The sequence below is a fragment of the Enhydra lutris genome, unplaced genomic scaffold (genome assembly GCF_002288905.1).
Source record: "Enhydra lutris kenyoni isolate GAN:26980312 unplaced genomic scaffold, ASM228890v2 scaffoldscaffold12, whole genome shotgun sequence".
Classification (NCBI taxonomy): Eukaryota; Metazoa; Chordata; class Mammalia; order Carnivora; family Mustelidae; genus Enhydra; species Enhydra lutris.
The window spans coordinates 47642785-47663431 of record NW_019154096.1 but is presented as its reverse complement, the minus strand read 5'-3'; the positions used below and the strand labels follow the sequence as shown (position 1 = coordinate 47663431).

Genomic DNA, 20647 nt, shown 5'->3' with positions numbered 1-20647 from the left:
TCCCGGTCGTGGCTGGGAGCCTAGAGTGCCGAGGCAGTTCATCAGGAAGAGCTGGGAAGAGGCTGTTCACAGTGGGGTTTACAGGGCACAGAGGGCAAGTGGGGGTCACCGATGGGGTTGATGTTAGTTGTGCAGCCAGGTAATTTTACCCGGTGTGGCCAACAGCATTGGCCCAGAGCAGACATAGCTAATTAGGATCGTGACTGGCCACAGGAGCTGAATTCTGCTGCTGCATTTAAGGGACAAGGTTTGTGGTGTTAGCAGAGAATAACATATTTCCCCCAAACAATCACTACCAATTGCCTGGTTTGGGTAAATGTGGTTTCCAGGGCAATTAATTACAGTGCCATTTGGCTGCTATCCATATAACTGTGTTCCCCACTTCCATACCTGAGGCCAGCCAAGAACTCCATGACAGCATTGTAGTTGCCCATGTTCCAGCAGCATTTGGCCACATGCACCAAATACGAGAAGACTTCTCGCTTCTCCTCCATGGAGCCTGCCGTGAGGATCAGCCACGTCACCCAAGAGCTCACCTGGAAAATGCAAAGAGGGGCATCCACTGAACCCATGTCCTGCAAACTCAATGAATGTTCTTTTCACAGGAAAACTTTTTTTTTTTTTTAAGATTTTATTTGAGAGAGACAGAGAGAGAGAGAGAGAGAGAGAGCACAAGCAGGGGGACGAGTAGAGGGAGAAGCAGACTCCCCACTGAGTGAGGACTTGACTGAGCCGCCCAGGCGCCCCATCTTTTTTTTTTTTTTTTTTAAATCAGTTAAGTATTAGGAAATGCAGGCCCCAGCTCAGGGTTCTGAGGTGAAGCTCTAGGCTCCATCACTGCTTTGTTATGGGATTCTGGGAAAATCCATATTTGTCATCTTCCATCTTTAAAATAAGGAGGCAGAAAGGCAATTCACAAAGCTCCCTCTTGATCTATAAAATTCGATGAGACTATAAGAAAATAAGGCCTAAGGATAATATTTATTTCTTTAAAAAAAGATTTTATTTATTTATTTGACACAGAGAGAGAGAGAGAGAGAGAGAGAGAGGGAGTACAAGCAGGGGGAGTTGCAGGGAGAGGGAGAAGCAGGATCCCACAGAGCAGGATGTGAGGCTCAATCCCAGGACCCTGGGATCATGACCTGAGCCAAAGGCAGATACTTACCGGACTGAGCCACCTAGGCGCCCCTAATATTGATTTATATACATTTAAATATAGTTGACTATATTTAGTTATAAATATATATATTTAATTAATTAATATAATTTAATTATATTGATGGATAGCAAGATTAAATGCAGTCAATACACTCAACCCATCAGTTAAAGGGTATTTATCCAGTAGTAAAATGCAGAATATCAAATTAAAAAAATGCAAAAATATACATATTTAAACTATCTCTCACAAATGCATTACCAATTATGCCCCTCACCTGACTAATATTAGAAGAACAAACACTTATACAGCACTTACTATGTGCCAGGCATTACTCCAAGTACTTTACATATGTTAACTCACTTCTCACAACAATTCTAAGAGTCAGGGGTTATTATTATTCTCATTTTATAGGTGAATAAACTGAAGGACAGAGCACCTAAGAGATTTTCACCCAGAGCAGTAAAGCCTAAATTTGAAATTCAGTGTTTGACCCAGAGGAGTCACAATTAACTGCTCCCTAAATGCCTAATGTGCGTACATGAGCTGTGGGAGGAAGGTTATTGTAATGTGATTAGCTTCTTCTACTATACAGACTAGAGTATACTATTTAATAATAACCTGCTACCAAGTCCCCCTTTGATGATATGCAGCCCCCCCCCATATTTTGCCTAATCTTTAAGGTTATTTTGCTGCTATTTATACTTTGGTGCTTGAACTCTAGTGGTCATTTAAGTCACCTGTTCCATCCTGGCTGATGTCTGGGTTGATAAACCCAGTTCTTAACAAACCAAAGCCTTGGTCTTGACCCCACATCGCCCAGGAGTTGCACCAGTTCAGCAACAGTGCTGAAACCTGGGGTCAGCTCGTTTCCCTGGCCTGAGGGAGAGTGAGGCCTGAACACAGAGTTCATGGTCACCCATGGCACCTGCAGAAAAAACAAGCTTAAGGTCTATGGTATACTCCACCTCCTGCCCGTCTCCCTCGATGGAATGACAGGAACGGATGGCATTGAGAGCTGGCAGCAACCACAGAGGGCAGTCTAGACCCATTTTTCCAGATTAAGAATCTATGGTTCAGAAGAGTAGTGATTTTCTGAGGTCCCAATTCTTGTTGATGTCAAAATGAGTACCTCCCGTGGGGTGCTCTTTTATCTGATAAGGGGTGACAGTTTCTTTTAAACTTGGTGCTGATTAGGTTTTTCTAAGCACTCCATTAAGAGCAGCACCTCTGAACATAGAGTTGGAATAAAAGGAGAAGATGCCAAGAAGAGTCCCGAAATACAATGAAAGCAATGAAAAAAGCAGAACCCCTTTCCTTGCCCTATGCAGAAACAACAGGGAAACAGGGGCAACAGTGACCTTCAGTGACAAGACAGGGTCACACTGGTACTAGCCAGTAGTGCAGACGGAGGATGTGATAAACCACCTGCCACCCTGAGCCCAGCCCCAGCCCAGGGGAGCACGCACCTCTGCTCTCTACTTGCAACTTCAGGAGAACAGATCTGGAATCAGACTCCTAGGACCAGCCTCAGTGCAGATCATCCTACAAGGAATTCAGAGCCTCTTGGGAAGAAGATAACCTAAGATAACCATTTGTTCTGATTCCCAGGGCTGTTTTGAGCATCCTGGCACCTTCTGGGAATTCCCAGAGCCGACCACTCTCCAGCAGCGATGAGCAATCCTTTGCTGTCTGCATGCCTTGTCCCCTCATCACCTGGTTACCCAGCTGAAAGTCACCTTGTGAAACCCTGGCTCTCTAGAGCAAGAAACTGTTGAGTCAGTAAAGACTGAGTGTCATTGGTGCTCTGGTGTGGTTCTTCCTTCTGTGTGATTTGCTTTTGATGAGCCCTAGCCTACTGTGGGAAGCCATGAGCAAACACTTAGAATCATGAAATTACTGACTCCTTGAGCTAGAAATTCAAACCCAGCTCCTTATGAATAAAAATGAATTCCCTAAAAGTTAAAACGGTTCCCTGACAGCCAATGCCTTAATTCTTGCGACCTCTGGCTATATTCTTTGTATGGCTTTAGTTCCTTCTTTAAAATTGAAATCCACAGCAAATCAGCAGCTCTGGAAAGTCACGGCTCTCTCAGGCTATTCTGGTACAACGTGGTGACTTACTAGTCTAGTGTCCTGATAGGAATAATTCATCTTCTCTTGGAGAGCCTGCTTTATGAGCAGGCACAGACCGCCACGTGGTTTGTGCCTCAGTCCTGATCATGCATCCAGATTTATTTCCTATCAGTCAAATCATTTTCCATATACTTTCCCACAATGCTAGGAAAAAAATAGCGATACGATATTTCACATGGAAACCTAATTTAAACCAGCCGTTCCATCGCTGCGTGTGAGTCCCCAGGGACTGGTAGCTGGGATTATGTAAGCGCTGTTATCATAAACACACACACACACACACACACACACACACACACCCATCTGCTTACAGACATCAGGGATAATGCTTATTGTGGCCTAATGTATTCATGATTTCATGGGCATTAAGTGATCAGAATTTCACCACTAATTATGAAAAATAAATGTCACCAAAAAACCCCACGAGGATTTGGCAACGCTTGAAAAATGTGGTTCCAAAGCATAAACGGTGGTCATACTTACTAAGTGGAAAACAGGATGGGTTGCCAATCCAGAAAGAACTTCAGGACACTGAATTCACACAGAAAAACACAAAAATCACATACATAGAAAGTACTATGATTCAAGCATAGCGAACACGTTGAATGATTATTTTGCCTTATCTGAATGCTCAGCACAGAATAAAGACAGAATGTGGCCCCCAGCCCAGTCCCGTCAGAGCTCCTGCAGAGGCTCTGTGCTCCCCCCGAGGCCCGACCCCCAGTTCACACCTACAAGTCCTCCACAAATGCTCCTCTCCTGACGCTCCTCCCTTCTCCCTTGCCTGTATCAGACGCTGAGGCCTAGCCACACTGAACAGCCTGCTCTCCTCACATCAAACACCTAGTTGGCATCACACAAGCTCAGTTTGGAAGGAATGTTCTCGCTCTGTTCCTAATCATCTTTCCCTGGCCCACCACGTCCTGCCCATGTCCTTGGTAAAGCCAAATCCTCACGTTGGCCACCAGGCCCCTGTCCGTTCTCCAACCCCACCTCGCCTCCCCCATACTCTGCTTTTAGGGAGATGACCAAGGTCTTGTCTCATTTCAGGGGGCTTCTACAGGAAGATTTCCCCCACCCATGACCTTGATTTCGCTAACTCCTACTTATCCTTTAGGCAATACTGCCCTCAGACTCTGCCATCAGGATCCCTGCCCCGGGCCCTATGCTTTAGAAGGCCCACGTTGGGGTGGAGGAAAGTGTCTGCCCCATGGTTGTGCACCCACTTCCAGATCACTCATCCTTGTAGACCCAGGACCCCCAAATCCCCCATCTGAACAGTTCAAGCCCACTTCTGGGCCTGCAAGAGTCTTTCATCTGCACCAGTCTTCCTGTGGGTAGATCCTGACACCAGGCCTGAAGGTTGGCTGAGGGGCAGGGGGTGTGGTGTGTAGATGCAGTCCGAACTTGGGGTCTGAGGTGTCCACACACAGGTATATACAAGCCAGCATGGAAAGAGCAGATGGACAGGTCACAGGCTAGGGTTAGAGGCAGGGCTGCCTTTAGGAATCTGATGAAAAACATCACTTTCTTGAGGAGGCCTGCTCTGTGATGCTCCTGGTTCCCTGACACCAGACCCCCTGCACAATCAGCACCATGTTCCTCCAGAGTGCTCCCCAGCAGCAGTGCCTACGGCAAGTGCTCCATGAGACCCGGTGGAGGAGACACCGTGAGCTCCTCTAGCAAGGCTGTTCGGATGGCTCACCTAGCACCTCACATCAGCTTCTCCCTGTTTCTCCCTGACTTAATGTTGGACCTTGAGACTGAGCTCCCGTCCACACTGGGAGTCTCCCTGCTGCAAGGACTTGCATCTGCTTTATTTTTATTCTATTTGTGCGCCTGACTCTTTCACATGGGTCTGTTCTGTCTCTGCCGCTAGATCTTACATCCTAAAGGACAGAGACCATCTTTCCCACATCTTCACTGTGGGGGTGCTCGGTGCCTCTGACCAACTGGCAGGCCACCCAGAGTCCCAGGAGGCCACTGGCAGAGAGGATTCTCAGCCTCCAATCGGTCAGGGATTATATTTGGGAAAAGGCCTGAACACTTCCTACTGCTGTTCCCAGGTCCAGAAAAAAGAGATGAATGTCTTCATGCCAAAAGCTTTTTTTTTTTTTTAATATGCTGAGCAATTTCCACAGAAAGATGATCCTTCAGAGTGGGTATCTGGTCACCCTAACTGTAAGGGCTGGATGTGAATAGTAGGATCCACAGAAGACAATGAAAACCTGGACAAAGCCACCCGAAAGTAGCCTATGTGCAGTGCCCGGTGACACCTGCCCTCCGCAGAGCTTTCCTAAGACAACCCCTGAACTGTGGGTGTGCAGGCAAGTACACCCATCGCCACACACACACACACACACACACCTGCTCAGGCAGCACTCTTCAACATGTGCAACACCGGCCTCAGCACTTCTGGTGGTAGCAGCAGGCTGTTTGTTCCAGTGCAGATTTCAAGGTCTCACCCAGACTCTCTGAGCGGGGCCCAGGAATCTGCATTTTTAGATAACTCCCCACAGATTCTTATGCACATTTAGGTTGAGAACTGTCCCAGGGGTTCGCGTTCCTCTCCGTACCCCTGGTGCAGTCTTGAGTCACAGCTGAGGTGTCTGTTCCGTACTACCAGTCCACTACTATGGATCGCCATCTCTGTAACCTACCTGAATGGGGGCTGTCCCCGTGACCCACGTGGAAGCAAGGGAGGAGCACACAGAGGGAGCAGAGAGCACCGTGGAGACCATGGCACCAGGCCAAGTGGACCACGTTCACCCCCGTCTGCTGCTTCCTTGTGCTGGTCCTGAGGCAGGCCACCCAGCTATCAGCCTCAATCTCCTCTTCAGTAAAATGGGAATGATAGCATGACCTCCTAAGAGGATGATGAGGATGAGACTGGAGACTGTATGCAAAGATGGAAGCTCGATGCTCATTGTGTAGTTACGACCTCGGTAACTGTTTACTGCTGGGACGGCTCCTGCCGCGGGAGTGCTGTTCCCTGAGTTGTGGAGGAGCTGAATTCCAGGAAGCAGAACACAGGAATCATGGAGAAAGGAAGCTCTACGTTCTTCTTCTAACCACAAGGAAGGAAGAAACCCAAAGCTGGACCAGGAAGAATCCGTGATTGCACTGAAAGGGCTTGTGCCCTGAGTACAAGCCTTTCCTAGAAGAAGAGTAACACATATTTCCTCTGCTCTGCAGCCTTCCCTGACTCCTTGTGAGGAATCAAATAGCTCTTTTTTCCTATACAGCCCAGTCCCATACATAGACATATATGTTGGCATACTTCATATATGTGTATGTGGGTATATTTCTAGTACTTTGTCCAAGACCAATCTCCCCAGTGGTGAGCTCCTTAAAGCAGAGGCCATGACTTATCCACACTGGGGGCTCAGTGTTGAGGATGCAGAAGCCAGCAAGTTACATGTGCCCAGACATCCTTCTGGATATGAAGTGGCTCCAGTAGAGTCTCTTGAACTCCATGTCCTGCTTGGCATGTTTCCACCGGTAGCTCTCGGTTTAGGAGGGACAGAGAGGGGGAAAGAGAGGCCCCTAAAGGTGGCTTCTGGAGAAGCCCTAAATACATCTTGGATTATACCCCCTTCCCTTCCCCTCACATTGTATCACAATTGTCTACAGAATGAATCTAAACCTTCTTTTTTTGGTCTTCAAGCCTGGCACCATCTGATCTAAATTTCCATCTTCAGCATTAATTCCCACTGTTGCCCACCACTCACCTGTCTGACGTTTCAACCCTACTATGTTTTGTACCATTACCTATCCTCTGCTTGTTCCTATCTCTACACTATTGTCCTGTGTCCTTGGGGTGTGAATATATAGGGCATTTTGTTTGTTTGCTTTGGCTGTCCAATGTCTCTTAGTTGAAATCAGCTTTCTCCATCTTGATCTATATAGAATTCATGGAGCTGCTCCTCCTCTGACTTCAGGCCTGGTCTCAGTGATTTGTTCAAAGATGGGTATATGACTAAGCCAGGCCAACCAGAGCCCTACTTGATGGAGTTATTCCCTGAAACTATCAGGAAAAGAGACACAATCTTTTTGTTGGAATTGTAAACTGTAAAGACATGAGTCAGGTGCCTTTGCCACAGTATCAGGAGAGCCTACCTGAGAATGAAGATAATACAAAACAAAGACGAAGATAAGGGGGTGCCTGGGTGGTTCAGCTGGTTGAGTGCCTGACTCTTGGTTTCAGCTCGGGGTCCTGTGATGGAGCCCCAGGACAGGCTCTGTACTCAGTGTGGAGTCTCTTGTCGCCCTCCCTCCGCCTCTACCCTATCCCCCACCCAGTGCGTATGTGTATGTGGACACTCTCTCAAATAAATAAATAAAATCTTAAAAAAAAACTGATGACGATAGATTCCTGAGGATCTTACATTCCTAGATCCAGCCGTACTTGAAGCGCCATGAAGAGTCCATATACATAAACCCCCAAATGCCCTTATTTTGTTTAAGCAGGTTTTGAGTTGCTGCTAACTTGCAACTGGGGCAGGGGGAAGACTTGACAAATAAATCTGATGATGCTCCTTCTTTCAACAAATACTTATTGAGTATATTGAGTATCTACTATGTCCCATGTGCCATGCTGGACACCAATAAACATGACAGACATGGCATCTGCTCTTGGGAAGGCTGGGCCTTGTGGGGGAAAATGGCATAAGTAAGTAATTAAAGAGTAGTATAGTGGATACTATGATTGGGAGATACAAGGCTAACTTAACCCATTTCTCTGCTACCATCTTTGGAAGTCCAGTCTTTTTACCATTCCTTGGTCCTCGCTGCTCTCCCGAAGTATTTTATTCATATCTCTGTAATGGTGCTAATTCTTCCTATAAACAGTTACTCTATGCCTGTGCGTTTTTGCCAGGAACTATGCTAGGCATGGGGGCCAGAGGGGTTGGAGCAAGTATAGGAAAAGTAAGATAGCATGTTCTGTCTTGCAATTAAGTCTGTTGTATATATATCCACTTCTCTAAACTGTCAGCTCCTAGTGCTCTGGCCATCCTTCTATTGTTTGCAGAATGTCTTCCCCACGGTTTACAAAAAATGCTTATTCTCAGATTCATCAACTGAAAATACCCTATATACTCAGAATTCTAGATTTCTTAGAATTGTTTACCTTTTTTTAAAAAATGTTTTTTCTTGGGGCGCCTGGGTGGCTCAGTGGGTTAAAGCCGCTGCCTTCGGCTCAGGTCATGATCCCAGGGTCCTGGGATCGAGCCCCGTATCGGGCTCTCTGCTCAGCGGGGAGCCTGCTTCCCTTCCTCTCTCTCTCTCTGCCTGCCTCTCTGCCTACTTGTGATCTCTGTCTGTCAAATAAATAAATAAAATCTTTAAAAAAAATGTTTTTTCTTTATTTTGATTCCATTTAACAGTTCATGCCGATAAATTGCATGTAAATATTCTCAATGTGAATATGGAAGTTTTGACAAGTGCTCAATTCCACATGACATACTTAATTTAAACTATCTTTCTGTACAAAGAATAAATTCATTAAAAATTTTGAAAATGTTTTGCTGTTCCACTCCCTGTGATACCACATTCCTTTTTTAAAATTGAGGTATAATTGACAGATAACACATTAGTTTCAAACAACATGATTCAATACTTGTCTATAATGAAAAATGATAGCTACAATAAGTCTAAACATAGTTACACAATTTTTTTTCTTGTGATGAGGACTGTTATGATCTACTCTCTCCGTAACTTTCAAATATGCAATACAGTATTACTAGCTGTAATCACCATGCTGTACATCACATCCCCTTGACTTGATTATTTTGTAATTGGAGGTTTGTACCTTTGGACCCTCTTCACCCATTTTCCCCACCCAATAACCCGCACCTCTGGCAAACCACCAATTTGTTCTCTGCATATATGAGCTTGGTTTGTGGCACTTGTTGTTTTAATTCTACATCTAAGTGAGATCACAGGTATTTGTCTTTCCCTGTCTGACTTAGTTTCCTTAGCTCCACTCCATTGGGTCCATCTCTGTTGTTGCAAATGGAAAGATTTCATTCTTTTTTATGGCTATTTACTGTTTTATTTATTTATTTTTTAAGAAAAGATTATGTGTTTTTTTTTGACAGAGAGAGACACAGTGAGAGAGGGAACACAAGCAGGGCAAGTGGGAGAGGGAGAAGCAGGCTTCCCGCTCAGCAGGGAGCCTGATACTTGGCTCCATCCCAGGTCCCTGGGATCATGACCTGAGCGCAGGAGCTTAATGACTGAGCCACCCAGGTGCCCCTAGCTACTTACTGTTTTAAAAGCAACGAGAGGAAACTTTTGACTTCAATATGCAGATGCCATTTCTAGTTAAACAGACTGCAGAGAACTGCCATGAGTCATGCAGGCTGCGTTATCTTCTGCCTTCTTACCTTACTCAACTACTCCACTGAACAGGTCATCCATCCTGAAACCAATTATTACACGGTATTCAAGAGTGAGCCTCATTTCATCCGTATTCTCTCCTTTTGTAAAAGTATCTATTGATAGTCCTAGAATAGGATCTTTGCTATTTCATTCCATTTTAATAATGGGATTGAAACCCATGGCCAGGAGTTTACATAAAAAGTCTTGATATAAATGAGCAGTTAGCTCCAAACTATCCTGAGCCTACCGCAGGGCCACTTACGAACCAATTCCTTCTCTTCTTTGCATGATTTAATAATATTTTAATAATATTTAATTTTAAAATTATTTTTATATATTTATAATATATATATTTATAATAATTTAATAATTTAATAATAATACTTAAAATAATGATTTTAATAATAATACTTAAAATTCTTAAAATCACTGCTGCTTCCGTGTAATGGGCATGTACTTGTGAGAAGGATGCTGCTTATCCTTTTTAATCCTCTCAGCCTTACATGCTGGTACGAATACTGTTCTCATTCTACAAATGAGGACGCTGAAGTTCTGAGTGGCTGAGCTAGCTTGTCCAAGGTTACACAGCCCGTAAACTAGGAACCAGCCATATCAAAAGCCTATGACTTGAAGCTACCATGCTTTACTACCCTCCATGTTCTCTTACAAGCGTTAGACCGAAGAGTGAATTCATTATAGCTTTTTAAACTATATTATAGCCCTAAATAGCTACCCTGATCTAGTGAGTAAAGAAATGCCTTAGCAAAACTATCATGAGCTCAGCTCAAAGAAGGAACATCCCCTTTAGAAACAGAATGCTGGCATTCCGAAAGGTCATAGAGAAGGTGTTGCAAGCATGTGCCAATTGTCTATGCATGTTCCTGTTCTGTCACCTGTCTAAAATTCCAAGTTTTTATGACATGCAGAATAGGACGGGGTCTCATGAATTAAAGAGTCTGGAAGGGAGAAGGCCCATGAGATTCCATCCTTCAGCTCACTCATGGAAACAACTAGGTGTCCCAGAGTCAAGAGAGTTGGGAGATGCCCTCAAGAAACCTGCTTCCCAAATTGCAGCCACCACTGGGGTGGCCCAGGTGATTCGCCTGGTCCCAGCAGCCTCTTCATGATAGCTGAGAGGCAGGACCTTCAGCAAATATATCCTTATTAAGCAAATCTTTATGGAGGACTCTTCTACCCCCAAGGAGCTCACACACCACTGGGCACCGCTCTGGCCACTGGGGCATGCAGCGAGTAAGGCACACTCCGTCCCTGCCCTCCCAGGAGATGGTGGCATCCTCACCACCTGGCACGATCCACTCCTTCCCATCCCAGCTGTGATTGGGCTCCCACTGGAGCTCTCCCTTACCTCTCCTCACGGGATCTCAACTGAGCCGTTGAGAGGCACTGAGAGGCCTGACCGTGTCATAGGCTGTCTTTCCCTTTTGTCCTTTTCTGACATCAGTGAAGGAATAATGCTATTAAATGTGCTTATACTGTCTACTTAAATAGACTGCTTGAAGTGCTTAACGTGCATTAATTTAATCCTACAACAAATCAACGAATTATATATCATCATCGCCCATTTTATAGATGAAATGGAAGCACAGGGAGGCATAGTCACTTGCACAGGTCATACAGCTACTAAGTTGTGGAGGTGGGATTCCAACCCAGGCAACCCAGCCCCAGAGCCTGTGCTCATATTGTCCTCTGCGGGCACAAGTCAGTTCTTGGATGCTGGTGTTTCTTGGGGCTCTGTCCTTGGCTCTTCTTGGATCTCTTCTTAGGCTATATCCTCTCCCTTGATGAGTTCCTTCACTGACCAGCTTTTACCCACCCCCCAGCTGCCATCTCTGAATATCTATCTATTGTCCTGTATAGCCAAGAATTAACTGGGCATTTCTAGCTGGAGGGCCCAAAGGCTCTGTAAACCTACCCTGACCCAATCCTTAACTCCTCCAACACCTTCCATCCCCCATCCCACCGACTGCCAAGTAGCCCAGATGTCATCTCCTCCAGGAAGCCTTTCTTGAACCCTCGCATAGTTAATCCATCCTCTGCCCTAAGCTAACTTTATCACTGCACTGTGACCACTTTCCCTGGCTCCTGCCCCTGGAGTATGGGCTTCTTGAAAGCAGGTATTGATTGCTTTACTCATTTACTTCCCAGCACAGGGTCCAGTTCGAGTGGCAGGTGCTTAATGATCTCTTGTTCTGAGTCGTGCACAAGGCATAGCAGCTGCAGCAGTGGACTCCCTGTTGGTGCTGTCGTTCTCAGAAGAGTGTCCAAGCACCTGAACGCCAGGGTATCTGGGGGCTGCAGTCAGGGAAGGGAGGCTGACAGCCCCACCCCGTCAGCTTGCTCTTCACCCAAGAAGCTCAAGAGGCCAGTGCTGGGGAAGGATACCCAGGGAGCCATGACATAGAAGGCCTATGGGTAATTTGCCCCATGACTGGAAGATTCCATTTTCCTTGAGATAAGTGGGCATCAGAGAGTAAGGGTAGTGGTGGCCTTTTCATCTGTTCTGGAATTGGCTGGGCCCATTCTCAGGTACCCCAGGTGATGGACACGGAGTGGTCTCCCCAGTTACTTAAGTCCCCTGGATGGGGAAGTCACTGTCCCTAGGCTATCCTGCTTGGGGAAATCAGGAGAGTGAAGCCTGTCTTTCAGGGCCACTGAGCAAGTCCAGAGGTTCTAAGACATGCTGTGAATCCCTCTGGCCCCAGGCAGGTAGACACTTGTCACAGGAAAGTAAACATGAGCCCAGAAAGTCACTCTTTCACTCATAGAGCCCAACAACATGGGTACTGACTGCAGTGAGGATGGTGAGCCCGGAACAGTGGACTAATAATGAAGCCTACACTAATGATCAAGCAGGAAGGAGAGAATGGAAGGGAATAAAATGGTTTGCATATGTTGGTGTATGTTCTCCTGAAGATAAATCTATGTGAAGAAAGAAAGGATGTTGGCATCCCACCAAGATCAATTACATCCTGGCCAAGCTGGACACTGGTGCACATAATAGATCGTTAGGGAGGTAATTCAATCTGCTCTCTGTGCAGTACGGGTGAGGAGGGGTGAGCTTCTGTGAACAAAACTTGTTAGGGAATAAATTTGATGAAAACCAGAATTCTGTCTCTTCGACTTCCCTGTTCTGAGAGAGGGCGGGGGAGCAACAGGAGAGGACAGGATGGGGAGTCGGAGAAATGCAGGATCGTTTCTTAGCCCTGATTTTTACTAGTTCTATGACCTTGAGCACGTTTTCTACCTTCCTTGAGACTCAACTGCTCATCCATACAATGGGAATAATAAATGTCCCATATCATAAGGGGTGTGGTGACAAACAAAAGAGACAATGTATGTCAAGGGGTCTAGTGCTTAGAGCAGAGCACATACTCCATAAATGTCAATATTAACAATTAAAAAAATAATAAGCAATTTCTTTTTCAAGATATAGTCTTTGTGGAAACAGTGTTGGCCTTTTTATTATAGTGCTGGCTTCCCTTCTCTGTTTAGCAGAGAGGAACTTCCTGAGGATTCAACCCTCAGAAAGAAGGAGACTTCAGTTCTTTTAAAGAGGACAGAAAGAGGAGGCAAGAGAAAAGGTGGAAATGAGGCAAGAGAAAAAATTTCAGAAAAAAACACATCAAAAGAGCATCTAAGGAACATTGTTGGGGGAGTGGAAAACAAGTGATGGGGAAAGGGGACGGGGCTGTGTGAGGAAGTGAGGATGCATGGGTATGGCTTGGTTCCAGTGGAAGTGCTTGGAAAAATAACAGTGAATCACAAATAGGTCCTAGAAGAGGGCCCTGAGAAGCTCGGGCCCCCTGTCCAGGAAACATCGGGTACACAAGACACTTAGTTCAGATGGGGCTTAAACAACAGTGTGAGATGTCGGCCATGTCAGTATCTTTCTTACTTGGTGAAGAGGAGGTCATCTTTTCTACTCCTCCCCACCCCATTCCAAATAAAACTCAACAGAGCGGTATGTGAAAGGCAAAAATTCTAGGATGTTCAGCACGGGATAAAATTACTCCATGTGCCTCACCAAGCACATCATCTATAAAAATAAACAATGAATGTCCAGCTTTGATATCGTGTAACTGGCTGAGAGCAGGGAAATTCAGCTCAGGAAGGCGGACAACTGCCAGGACAAGGCCTGGCTCCTGTGTTCCCAAGCTGCACTTGACACTTCGTTTGTCTTGTTTGTTGACTGACATGCTTATTCCTGTGCCTGTCCCTTTGCAGCTTTAGATTTTGAAATCCTGGCTGCTGGACAGTTGATCTGCCAAATTTTAAATTATTCCCACGTGTTCTGGATACAGTAGGTGCTTAATAAATATTCTAGCAGCAGTAGTTATCCCTTTCTGCTCTGAAGACCCAGCTAGAGATAGGTCAATAATGATTGGGGGTAATGTTTCCTAAACTGTTCCAGGGACATGTTCTACCAGATGTTAAAGTCTTTTGTGAAGAAAGTCTCTGGGACTATATCAGTTTGGGAAATGTTAGGATAAATTAAGATCTCTTCACTGCCAAGGATTTCTTGGAGCTTTAAATACACTAATGCACATAATGAATCTCCAAGAAGGAGCTAATATTTGGAGTTTCCCATATTCTTTTGACCACGTAATTTTTCTTTTTTCCCCAAAGGAACACTCACATTTAGAAAGACCCTGGAATAGTGGCACTGGGTCCCTCCAAACTCCTTTAACCTGAAGTGAACAGAACCACAGGCTCATCCCCACTGGCAGTCCTGGAGACCACTCCTTGCATCTGTCCAACCTGAGAACACATTCTTTCATCTCTAAAACTGCATGGTGTGATGGACCTTGCGAGGTAGAAATAGTCAGAAATGGCAGCATAGGATTTTCTAACTGGAGTCATAAATTCAGAATCAATATATCCTTGGAGGAATTCTAAAGCCAAGGCACAGGAAGATTTTTTCGTATAATCCAAAATGAGATTAAGGCACACGGGCAACTCTGATTTCATAGCCAAGGCTGTGATGAGGAAAGAGCTGAGCAGACATGTGGTTTTAGACATGTGAAATTACATAACATGGCAGCTAATAAATTAAAAGACCTTCGAGGTTATTTAGCTCATTTCCCTTATTTTTTAGATGAAGAACCCCAAGAAGCGGAGGGGTTAGGTGACTTGTCCAAGGTCACCCAACCAGTCCGTGGCAGTGCCAGGGCTAGATCCCAGGTCTCCTGACCTCAGAACATCCTAGAGTCATGACCTGCTGGGTTCCCTTATCTCCGTGAAGAGGATCTGATGCACGGCCACCCCTCCCTGCTGCCTTCTGTCCAACCCTCCCTCCTTCCGTCCTACCCTCCCTCCATCTGTGGGGCCTCAGAGGCAGCCTCACTTGAGTGAAGAAGCTGGTGGTGAGGAAAAGCAAGCTGGCAGCTGCAGGAATTGCTAAAGACGCTGATTCAGGGGGCCTGAGAGATGCAGCGGGTCCTCGTCAGGCAAAACTCAAGGAACAAAAGGGCGAAGAGTCAGGGTAATGAAACAAGAGTGGCTAGCACAGGGCCTGCCACAGTCCAGCCCTCAGTAGCAGTCACATGTCTGAAGAATTTCAGACACACTGTGGCCTGAACTCTTTTCCTTCAAGCCGCACTCTGGTTGTGCCCTACACACCAGCTCCAGAAGGGGAAGGGCCTAGGGGGAGTGGAGAGCTGGGACAGAAGGAAAACGGGAGCAAGAACACATAGAAGTTGATGTGGTCACTATTTGTCTTTACTGTGGATGGCAAGAGAGGTCAAAGGAAAAGCCAAGAAGCCTCCTCTGTTTTCTGGAGGAGAGGGGTATCGGCAGGAAGAGACTCTGCAGAAAAACCCTGGCAGGATCTGTTTTGGGAAAGGAGGAAGGCAGCTGCTCCTGATGGGTTGGGGACCTTGAGTCACAGCTTAAGGGCACAAACCCCAGGACAGGAGCTGCAGAAACTCAAAACACTGGATGTGGGGAAGTTGACATGAGCTTCAGACCAGCAGAAGAGGGGATTTATTTTGGAGGTGGTGGCCATGAGGCTGGCAGGACTTGGGATTTTGCTGAGCTGGCTGAAGTTAGAGCCTGCTCCTTGTCATCAGGAGAGTCAACGAAAGAAGTATGGGGGTGTTGACAGCTTTTAAGGATGTGTTGACAGTCTCTATAAAAGTGAATGACCTGTTTGGGGTCTGGTAATTTAAGGGTTACTTGGCCTATGGCAAGGTGGCGGGGGGCGGGGGGGCAATACCAGCCTTGCTTTTCCTGTAGAGAGGGGCTGAGCCTTCACTCCAGAAGGGTAAAAGCGTTCAGCTTCTGGTTCAAGAAATCTCTTTAGAGAAATATTTACTTGGAAAGCGCCTAGAAAACTAAAACTAAAAACTAAAAAAACTAAAAACTAAAACTAAAGCAACAGAAACTAAAAAGTAAAAAAAAAAAAAGTGACACATGTCATACCAAAAACCCAAAGCAAAGCAAACCAAAACAAGATCATGTTTTGGGGATACTGACTGGACAAATACTCTTTACTAGATGCAGTGGGGTCAGCCTGAGCCTGTGTTGGAGGTAGGATGTGCTGTTTTCAAGTCTTGGCTCTAATATTTACTAACCAGGTGGTACCGGGCCAATTACTTAGTCTCTCTTCTTCTGTACCTTCAGTTTGAAACAGGCCTACCAGCAACACCTACCTTACAGAATTGCAGGATTAAAGGAGATACAGGAGATAAGTGTTTTGTACATTTATAAGCTCAGTGAAAAGGCTAGCCAAGTTTACTAAAGTTAATGAGCACATATCCGATGATTTGGTTTTATGAGGTTACCTACATTTAATGTGGTCTTTCTTTGAAAGTAGAAATTACAGGGCGCCTGCGTGGCTCAGTGGGTTTGGCCTCTGGCTTTGGCTCAAGTCATGATCCCAGCGTCCTGGGATCGAGTCCCACATCGGGCTGTCTGCTCAGGGGGGAGCCTGCTTCCCCTACCCCCTCTCTGTCTGTCTCTCTGCCTACTTGTGATCTCTCTCTCTGTCAAATAAATAAATAAAATCTTAAAAAAAAAGAGTAGAAATTACAACTTTTTTTAAAAAAACTTTATTTATTTGACAGACAGAGATCACAAGTAGGCAGAGAGGCAGGCAGAGAGAAGGAGGGGGAAGCAGGCTCCCTGCTGAGCAGAAAGCCCCATGCAGTGCTCAATCCCAGGACCCTGAGATCATGACCTGAGCCAAAGGTAGAAGCTTTAACCCACTGAGAAACCCAGGTGCCCCTAGAAATTACAACTTTTTAAAATGTTTTATGTTTCCCTGGCTGTTCCACTCTCCACCCCTCCCTGGCCTCTGCTCCATGGTAGGACTAGGGAGCATCATGTCTTAGACTCATGCTCAGAATATGCCTACAACACACCCAGCCTCACTTTTTAAATTCTGTGTTTTTATATCTTTCCTGAGATTCTGCAGGCAGAGAAGAAATTAACTGAAGAAGATGATTTTTATGTCCACAGATAAATTGACAGATGCTATTAAGAGAGTAAAAGCATATTTTGCTATGAATTGATGAGAAGTCAGTGTATAATATAAAACCAGGAACATCTGAAAATGAGGTATTTTCACATAAGGGTGACTAAAAGATTTCTATTTTCTCCTAATTGTCTAAGTGCTAGAAAACAGAGTCAGAACCTTGAATAGTTTATTCAAATATTTTTCTGAAACAAAAAAATTGGTATGCATAAACTTTTAAAAACTCTAAATGAATAGACATCTGTTAAATACATTAATACCTATAGTGTATAAACTCCTAAAAGTTTCCTAAAAATGCTGGATATGTTTTAGTATTTTAATGATAAAACCCAGATGTCTTGTTTTACATGACCTAGAAGAAAAGCAACACACACCCTTACAAAGAACTCTCACCATTTTAAATCTGATTAAACTCTATGCCAAAGAAGGACTGGAAAGAGTATGATGTTTGTACAAACAATCTTTTAAAAAGTATTTTTCAAAGCCACTTAAATGTTCTGAAAAACTCCTGAGATGTGAACCAGCAATATTTATTTACATTCCACCCCTGCATCGGAATATTAGTTTGGGGTCATGTCTCGGTGCTTGGAGGCATCCTGGTGATTATTAGCTTGATTCTCCAATCTGTATTTTGAGGTCCATGAGGAATAAACCCCATTTTGGTCACTTACACATGTGACACCATCCTTTGGAGTCTTGTGGTTCATGTGGCTCCATAGCAGAACCACCCTCGAGAGTTCCTTAAAAGTATCCAGTGGTGGACTTCACCACTTAGCATCAGTGTGTGGGGCTGGGAGATAGGAACCCGTCCTTTTAGACAGTTTTCCTAAGTGATTCTGATGAAGCCTAAGAACTGCTGATCAAGGGTCTGGCCATTCTCAAACTTAAATGTACACAGAAAGCACTGGGGATTTTAACATGGAGGTCCTGATTCAGTAGGTGTGGAAAGTGGGTGCAGGGGGTGGGGATAGTAGTCTGCATTTCTAACAAGCTCCCAGATGCTGCTGATGCTGCTGGTCTGAGGAACTACACATGTGTTGTGTATGTGTGTGTGTGTGTGTGTGTGCGTGTGAGAGAGAGAGAGAGAGAGAGATCTTTTAATGGTAGAAGGATAACAAGTACCCAGTAGAATAATATAGAACAATCAGTGAATCAACTATAGCTACATATATCCCAAGAATCTTAATTTTCAACTGCCTGTAGCATGTCACACCGACCTTCTTACTGTTCCTCAAATGTGCTAGGTATGTGTTCTACTGCCACCCTATCTCCCCAGGGCATTTGCACTTACCGTTCCCTCTGCCTGGATTACTCTTTCTGCATATGTCCACAAAACCCATTCCCTCAACCCCTTCTGGTCTTTACTCAGATACTAGGGTCCCAGTGAGCCTTCCCTCACCACCCTACTTAAGCATACAATAGCCACCCCTCCCCAACACTCCCCATCCCTCTTCCTGGCTTTATTTTCTCCTTTTCACTTATCATTCCATACTTTTAACTTATTTTTCTTATTATCTGTCTCCACCTATCCAGAATGTAACCCCTGTCAGTAGAGAATTTTGTTTTTTCACTGCAGGATCTCCAAAGCTAGAACAGTGCCTGGAACTCGAGCAGTATTTCTGGGGGAATGACTGAATGAACAATTGAATGATATTCCAAAAGTGGCCCCAGGAAGCAAATGAACGTGCCAGCAGAGTGATAACAGGAGGAAGGGCTCATTCCCAGTTACAATGGATCAGAAGAGGCACTCCTGGCCACCCGCTTCTGACCTAGAACTCTGGTTGACAGATGAACTCATTTAGGAATCTTGGGGATATATTTTGGGGCTGCTTATCCTGGAAAGGGGCCTTCAGAGGCTGCCCTACTCACAACAAAGTGTTTTAAAGAAGCCACAGTACATTTGTTTCTTATTCGAGGCGGCCAGCTGGCAACTTTGCTTCCAGACTCTCGCCGGCTGGTGCTTGCTTCCATTTCTCTTTATTATTTCATCATTCAACAAATATTTGCAGAGCAATATCTAAGTGACAGGACCACACTAGGGCTTTGTGTGTTAAACAGACCTTTTCATATATACTTGTGTGCAACTGTACTTTGTTTTCACTCTTTCTTCCTCCCTCCTTTCCCTCTCCCCAAGGTCCCTGGTATAATCTCTATTATTCTGAGCAACACATATTTTGTTGAAAAAAATCCCGTAATACAGCACTCTATACAGTAGAAAATGAAATTCCCTCCCCCCATCCCTCACTATGGATGACCACAGTAGTAAGTTTCTTGGCCCTCCCTGCAGGTGGATATCCCCAGATTCCCTGGGGAATAGGAAGATGGTGCAAGTAGAATAGTCACAAACCTGAATTACTTTTATAGATGAAGGGACTTGCCAAGAGTCTCCATTGTCAACTATCTGTAGCCTATCACACTTGTTAAAAGCTTGACTGAGGCATGAGGTATTTGAGAAAGACATCCTAAGGGTCATAACAGGCATTCATTCCTTAGATTTTCTAAGCTCGTCCTGTGCCAAGTAAGACCTTTGGTGAGCAACACACCTGAACCAGATTTTCTTAGCTGTCTACACGGATATCTTTAGAGAGCTATGCTTTTTCATGATGCCCTTTTATTGAGTGTCCATATAAAATATGTCCAGAGAATGGCTGTTTCAATGTTTCTGTCCTGTAAGTTGCTCTTGAAGATTATCCATTGTCTATAGGACACAGAAAACAATTCCTCCCAGGGTTGAGCTTGGATTTTCTGACAATCTGGTATGTGCTGCTTTTTTCCTTCCTTCATCTTCTTTCTTCTGTTCCTTCCACTCCACACTCTTTTTTTCAGATAATAAGAAGAATACAACCCATCACATCTCTCTTTTTGTCTAGGCTAACTGGAAGTTCTGACCAAATTTTCATTGATGGCATCAGTTATCTCTGGCCTAGGCATTCTTCTTCTTCTTTTTTTTTTTTTTTAAACATATAATGTATTATTTGCCCCAGGGGTACAGGTCTGTGAATCATCAGGGTTACATATTTCATAGCACTCACCATAGCACATACCCTCCCCAATGTCCATAAACTAGCCATCCTACCCTACCTTCCAACCCCCCAGCAACCCTCAGTTTGTTTCCTGAGATTAAGAGTCTCTTATGGTTTGTCTCCCTCCTGATTCCATCTTGTTTCATTTTTTTCCCTCTCTATCCCCCATGATCCCCTGCCCTGCCTCTCAAATTCCTCATATCAGAGAGATCATACAATAATTACCTTTCTCTGATTGACTTATTTTGTTTAGCACAATACCCTCTAGTTCTATCCACATCATTGCTAATGGCAAGAGTTTGTTTCTTTTGATGGCTGTATAGTATTCCATTGTATGTGTGTGTGTGTGTGTGTATATATATATATCACATCTTCTTTATCCATTCATCTGTTGATGGACATCTAGGTTCTTTCCATAGTTCGGCTATTGTGGACATTGCTGCTATAAACATT

At 44.8% G+C, this 20647-nt stretch overlaps 1 protein-coding gene across 1 annotated transcript in view; it reads right to left on the bottom strand.

The window, feature by feature from the left end:
- The window catches only part of LOC111144941 (phospholipase C epsilon 1), a 276379-nt gene that overhangs the window by 85920 nt on the left and 169812 nt on the right, over nt 1-20647 (bottom strand). Inside the window, exon 4 of the mRNA XM_022499553.1 lies at nt 391-536. Coding sequence (XP_022355261.1) covers nt 391-536 — 146 coding nt within the window. The remainder of the gene's footprint in view (nt 1-390; nt 537-20647) is intronic.